The sequence below is a fragment of the Hoplias malabaricus genome, chromosome 4 (genome assembly GCF_029633855.1).
Source record: "Hoplias malabaricus isolate fHopMal1 chromosome 4, fHopMal1.hap1, whole genome shotgun sequence".
NCBI lineage: Eukaryota > Metazoa > Chordata > Actinopteri > Characiformes > Erythrinidae > Hoplias > Hoplias malabaricus.
In genome coordinates, this window is record NC_089803.1 from 30,472,291 (window position 1) to 30,479,414 (window position 7,124).

Consider the following 7,124-nt stretch of genomic DNA (forward strand, 5'->3'; position numbering starts at 1 on the left):
GTCTCTGTTTTTAACAATTTGTTAGGAGGTGTGTGAGCCCTGTGATGAGTCCTGTAAGCACTGTGCTGGAGCTGGGCCTGAAAACTGCCTGACCTGCCACGCAGACTTTGGTCTTCTTGCTGGGTCCAGTCAGTGTGTGCCTTGCTGCCAGCCTGAGGAGACTGCCAGAAACTGCTGCCTCTGTGATGCTTCTTCTGGTGAGCTAAATCCACATCTTATCCTTCCACCATCAGTCAATATTTACTTCTGAAATGTGATTAAGTTGAAAGCAAATGTCCTTATATCCATAAAAGTGTTTCTATTCATTCGAGGCTTAAAGACTAGAAAAGATAAATTAGTTATTTCCACAATGATCTGTGAACAGTTTAAATTCTTTAAAACTAACACTTTTTAAGATGCATTTTGTGTTTTGTTATGCAGGTCAAATTAGCTTTGGCTGGATCTACTAGAGGTTTCTCTAGGCCTTCTTGAATAGATCACTTGTGCTAATTTTTTAAATAACTAATTTGTACACTGGAAGAATTTAGAAGGTTATGAGGTAAAGAAAGGTTAGGTGAATATATATGTAGACATTATAAGTTAGAAAGATCCTTTACAATTGTAGTTGATTTCTTGATTAGTCTCTACATGACTAAGGATATTGAAATCTTGCAGCATATACAATATTTGGGTTTCATAAGCCATTCATATTGATTTTGGTGTGTTAAAATTTGATATAATATACCCCAAACAGGATACAATGTGTGCTAAATAGTATCAGTGTTTTGTTTACAATATAATAAATAAAGTAATTAAGAAAGGAAATAATAAAAGTTTATTGGATAGACATTTCTGTTTAATTAATTATTTTAAGGAAGTTCCATGCTCCAAAACAGTCAGGCACAGTTACAGTCAGCAGTTCACTGAGTAAAATGATTTCATCTTTGTGAAATTCATATAACCTTAATGGAAATAGAGATGTACATTCATTTTTTCAACAGATGTTAAGAGAATGAAACCATAAAAAGAACAATAATAAGAGTCATTCTGTCTACCATACTTAAACTGCCACATCATATCCTCCTTAAGGCTCTTGGCCTTTGGCACTTTTCATTGAGAAACAGGATTTATTTGGTGTCAGTGAACCATATGTGTGTTTTACATAACAGTATGTAAAATCATTCACAGTGTTTGCAGAGCCATTTGTGAACTAAGAGGACAGTACATAAACTTCCCTGATGCTACAACCCAGGTGAACTACAAAGTACATTTCTATGAACATGGGCAGTTTCCAGGAGTCATAGGCATATTCCCATAAAATGCCCATCTACTCCAGATGCCGAGGAATACAGGAATTCAAGAACTGGTTTTCCATAAATGACTAAGGTGTATGCACTCCTCAGTTACTGTTCAAACATTGTTGCACGTTGGAAAGGTGCCACTCATGATTCATCAACACAATGGAATATTGTTCTGTGACTAAACTAGGGGTCTAGTAGAGCGCATGTTTGGCATTTGAAAGAGTCTTTTTCAGCCTTTGAAAAACACTCAGGTTCAAGAATCTGCATTATCGTCATTGCAACGGCTCTTCTACACAACTACCTCAAACAGTGTGGATGCCCTAATCCTCCAATTGAAGAGGATGACAATCCAGATGTACCACCATTTACAAAAGACACCAGAAAAGAACTTGTATACAGAAATGCTTTTGCATTCTTCCATTTTAAGTAGATGTTCTCAGCATTATCCTTTTTCCCCCTTCTGCTCAAATCATATACATTCCACATGTAATGAGTTAATACATTTTAAAGTAAAAGTGTACATTATCTTTGGTGCATTGCAGAAACAACTATTACAACCAACATAATATACTTTATTTTACAAATTTTTGTGCTGTTGTGGCATTTGAGACGTTTCTCTCCTTCATCTTCGTTTCCTGTTCTACTTTCAGGATCTTCATTTTCATATCATGCTCCTCCTTAAGATTTAAGATAACTTATCTCATCTCATCGTCTTTTCTGCTTATTCATTTCAGGGTCGCAGAGTACTTTAACTTACATTCAGTAGCCAAACTTTTATGTATAGTGAGTCTTTTTTGTACTGACCAGCAGGTCTACTGGCAGACACAGCAACACTTGTTGAGGATGTGGAGGGTAAACTGCTTTGCAACTCCACTTCAGTTCTATCCAAATGACCTTCTCCTTGAAACAAGAACAGTTCAGATAAACACAGATTATAGGACACTGACACAAATACACTTTGGAATGTTTTAAAATAAAAGGCAAGATGAAATTAATTAATTTACCTAAGTTAGGTGTCTGAGATCCATCATCTGAACTGTCGATATGGACATATTATATATCTGGTCCATTTTCCAAAGGTTGCTGTCCCATTTTTTCTGTCAGTAACTCAACCACCTGGTCAGGATCTTTATGTGTAGGTCCCCCAACAGTCTTAAACCTCTCTCCTCAGGCTTCAGCAGCAGTCTTTTTCACAAATGAGAAACCTACTGAAGCCAATTATCCTTACCTGGAGTTGTTGGAATGTTCTTGTAGATGTGCGTTATTTTGCGTTGAATTTATTGTATATAGATATCCAGGCATTCTTCTTATTTGATTCCGCATGAGTTTTCTCATGCTCAGTAAAGTTTTTTGACCTGAGTCTCATCTCTGCAGCCATGGTTTTACTTGTATTTGTTCTATGTTATTTTATGCATTTGGGTCTATTCTATGCTTTATAGCAGCTTTTATAGGCAATCCAGACTAGCACAGGTGGTTTTGAATTAAGCTTGTTTACTTTAGTTCAGGACTCCATAGTCCTGGTTAGTAATCATTCATTCATTCATTGATTCATTATCTGTAAGCGCTTATCCAGTCCAGGGTCCAGAGCCTACCTGGAATCATTGGGCGCAAGGCAGGAATACACCCTGGAGGGGGTGCCCTTCACAGGGCAACATGCACACATTCTCTCACACACTCACACTTATGGACACTTTTGAGTCGCCAATTCACCTACCAACGTGTTTTTTTGGACTATGGGAGGAAACCGGAGCACCCGGAGGAAACCCACGCCGACACGGGGAGAACACACCAACACCTCACAGGCAGTCCTGGAGCGGTAATCGAACCCACAACCTCCAGGTCTCTGGAGCTGTGTGACTGTGACACTACCTGCTGCACCATTGTGCCGCCTGGTTAGTAATCAGTAGTTAATATATGTAAAAAGAGCCCTTTTTCAAAACATGAGTAACTATTCCAGATTAAGGACAAGTCCTGTCTTTAGTTAAACCCTGTCTGGGAAACTGCCCCATAAAGTTATAATTCATAATCTATTCAATTATAGCAAGCACAACATATACGATTTTGCACAATAGAACTGTAATTTTCCTTTCCTTGTAGATTCTCTCAACTCTCTTATATATATATATATATATATATATATATATATATATATATATATATATATATATATATATATATATTGATACACAAATAAGTCAAATAAAAAAACCCTATTTTCTGAGATTTTAACAAATTACACTTCATTATCATTGATATTATGTGTATGAATTATCATTGTGTATGACATTTGATAATAAGCACCCTAGGCAAGATAAATAAAATAAAATAGCCTGGCATGGTAGCGCAGCAGGTAGGTTGACACAGCTCCAGGGTCCTGGGGTTATGGGTTCAAGCCCCACTCCGAGTGACTGTCTGTGAGAAGTTTGGTGTGTTCTTTCATTGTTTGCGTGGGTTTCCCCCGGGTGATCCGGTTTCCTCCCACGGTCCAAAAACACATTGGTAGGTGGATTGACGACTCAAAAATGTCCACAGGTGTGAATATGTGAGTGGGTGCCGCCCTGCGAAGGACTGGCGCCCCCTCCAGGGTGTCTTTGTGCCTTGTGCCTAGTGATTCCAGGTAGGCTCCAGATCCACAGTGGTCCTGAACTGGATAAGTGGTTACAGACAATGAATGAATGAAAAAATATATATACAAATTATCATCCCAGGGATAAATTAGCTGACGTAGCAGAATTGGCATTTAATGTTCTCGTTTTCATCTTTCCAATGTCAAGAGCAGTTTGAAAGGAAGTAGTGGCTCTTCACGTGTACCTGAAGAAACACGTGTTAACCTTCTCCCACCAGTTTGACAATGTCATATTTTTGGGGTAGACAGTAGTAATAAGTAGGATTAGCACTGAGTAAAAATCTTTTTTTTTTTTTGAAGGTTTAAGTAAGACTCTCTTAACCTATTATATCCCTTGGGTATCTCGGATAGATTTAGAATGTATTTATAATAGATATATGTATAGATATATTTATCAGATAGATTTATAATATAGCCTACATTACAGGAGTAACTTGACTGAGACACAGTATTTAAACGAGTAAATAAGCAGGTGTTGGTGGTTGTTCATTGGTTGTCGGTTATTTATAGTCACACCAGTAATACGGCTTAATATTGTGTAGTTGTAAAGACAGTGCCCCATTCTGTCCTCTTTTCCTCAGCTCTGTGTTTGGAGGCTCCAGTGCGAGCAGACAGCCGAGTGGAGGGTGACGAGGTGAGTGTGAAGTCTCAGGTCTTTCAGCATTCCTCTGGAGCTCTTCCTGTGTCTCTGTTGCTGGCCGTTGTCTTGGCACTGGTTGTGTTTGCTCTGGTGCAAGCTCGTGCCAAAAAGAGGCTGTGCTGGCGACGGAGCTACGTGAGACTGCAGGGGGCTGCAAGATTGGACCCCCGACCGATGCCCCATGGTGTCCCTGAGCCAGACGACAGCGGAGATGAGGCAGATGTGGTCTATACGTGCAGAGATGGCTCCATCTACCGCCGCTGCAGCTTCGTCCATGAGCCAGACACTGAGGAAGAGGATGCTGAGAAAGAGGAGGAAGCCAATGAGAACACACACCTTAACAGAATCTAGTGAGAGCTCACTGTATTCCTCTCTCTATCTCTCACACACACAGACACTGCTCACGTTCCACCACCATGACTGAGATACTGTAAAAGCAAGAAACATATATGCCTTTCTTTTTTACATCTTTTTATTCAATGGAAAGTGTTTTTTAGAATATTTTGATAAACCAGAATATACATTTTTTTGTTGTAAGGTGTGTTGTATCTACATGCAGCAACGATTACACACTTAGATTTTGGAGTATTTATGTAGTTAGTTGGAACGCTTGTATATTGTAATATTAAACTCTTTTTTTTAAATAAATAAACAAATGGTATGTGTGATCTGGGAATCTACTAAATCTAATGCAGTAAAATTTTAAATAATGACCTTTCGTTGTGTGAAATTTGTGTAATTATCATCAATCGTTCATATTTTCAATGACCTGTTGAACCATGCTGTTGAGAATGGTGTCATATAATCCATCGGTGTGATCTAAAAACATTTTCAAGTCAATGAAATTGTATATGTATTTAAGCAGTCCACTTACTATACAAGAACACAAGGTAGTTACAGTCATACACAAAATAAGATGTAAAATATCCTATGCCAATCTATTAGAGCTTCACATAAGGCCCAACCCTCCCTCTTCCCACTGGCAGCCACACAATTTCTATTGTTCCAATCCTACAGCTACACCCTAAGGTTGCTGTGGCCATTTATGAGCTGATCAGCAACCAACTACCCTTAACATCTATGGTTACTCATTGAGCCCATCACGAATACCCAAACCATAAAAAGCAGCATTCATTCATTATCTTTAACCGCTTATCCAGTTCAGGGTCGCGGTGGGTCCAGAGCCTACCTGGAATCATTGGGCGCAAGGTGGGAATACACCCTGGAGGGGGCGCCAGTCCTTCACAGACTCACATTCACACCTACAGAAACTTTTGAGTCACCAATCCACCTACCAACGTGTGTTTTTAAACTGTGGGAGGAAACCCATGCGGACACGGGGAGAACACACCAACTCCTCACAGACAGTCACCCAGAGCGGGAATCGAATCCACAACCTCCAGGCCCCTGGAGCTGTGTGACTGCGACACTACCTGCTGCGCCACCGTACCATAAAAAGCAATAAAAACCAAATAGAATTCTTTGTTACATAAGGATTAATATTTGTGTTTTTTATTAAAAAGCAAAGCTCCAGTGTTGCGCACATTTGAAATGTGAGGGGTTAAGGAAGGAAAGAAACATTTGCAGTTTCCCTTTCTCCAGGCCTCACCCAAGATTAAGAATATACGGAAACTCTTTATTATGGACGCAGAGGTTAAATAATTGCCAAGTTCTTGTAAAGTGAAGCAGATTGTCTTAATGCGTGTCTCTTTGTAATTTTCAAATTCAATAATTACAATAATAATAAAAGACACAATTACTTTCACAATAATAGGCCTCACATATGCACAGTAGAGAGATAAAATATTTGACAGAATGTTCCAACTTGACCTGATAGCAAACAACCTTTACTCAAAACAGACAGTGTATCATTACTGATAGCACACTGTCCCAGTATTTAGTCTAATACAGAAGCTGGGAATGGCAATTGACCAAAATGCCTTCCACTCACTGTAATGGATGTAATAGACATATACACTACAATAGTTTGAAATAACTTGTCATATTCATTAATAAACATATTTCATTAGTTTAGCTGAAATTTTTAAATGTGATTCATTTTGGAGATTAATTAATATACATTTCTTTAATTAATTACAGTATATTAACTTTATTCATGATAGATTTGTTAGCCCTAAAAACAACTACAGCTCTGTTCCTCTAGAATCTAAACACTCATATATGACTTGCTGACATTTAATTTAATTTAATTTAGTTTATTTAATTTGGAGCGCAGTTCTACTTAATATAATATTATGCTAGCATTAAAATTAATTACTTGAGGGACTACTGCAAATTACTCCCATGTTGTAATAAAGTTCTCTTTACTGTTGAACATATTAGGTTAAACGTGTCCTGAACCTATTCTCATAAATCGTCTTTTATCAGTTATTTGTCAAGTAAGAAGCCTTTTCTTCTACGGCAAATAAACCTTCCTTTCTTTAGAGCTCTAAGCCATGCCTTCAGGGTGTGTGCATGAATTACTACGTCAGTCCCTCACTCTGTTCCTCCTTACAATCTCTCAGTTATCACATTGCTTCCCCGTTATTTTTTGCTTTTTCTGTGCTGTCACAGAGGA

General features: G+C 38.3%; 1 protein-coding gene across 1 annotated transcript in view; it reads left to right on the top strand.

Moving 5' to 3' along the window:
• The window catches only part of LOC136695468 (proprotein convertase subtilisin/kexin type 5), a 30,756-nt gene extending 25,578 nt beyond the window's left edge, over positions 1-5,178 (top strand). Inside the window, exons 15-16 of the mRNA XM_066669568.1 lie at positions 26-197; positions 4,488-5,178. Coding sequence (XP_066525665.1) covers positions 26-197; positions 4,488-4,897 — 582 coding nt within the window. The 3' untranslated portion in view covers positions 4,898-5,178. The remainder of the gene's footprint in view (positions 1-25; positions 198-4,487) is intronic.
• Positions 5,179-7,124: the final 1,946 nt, after the last annotated feature.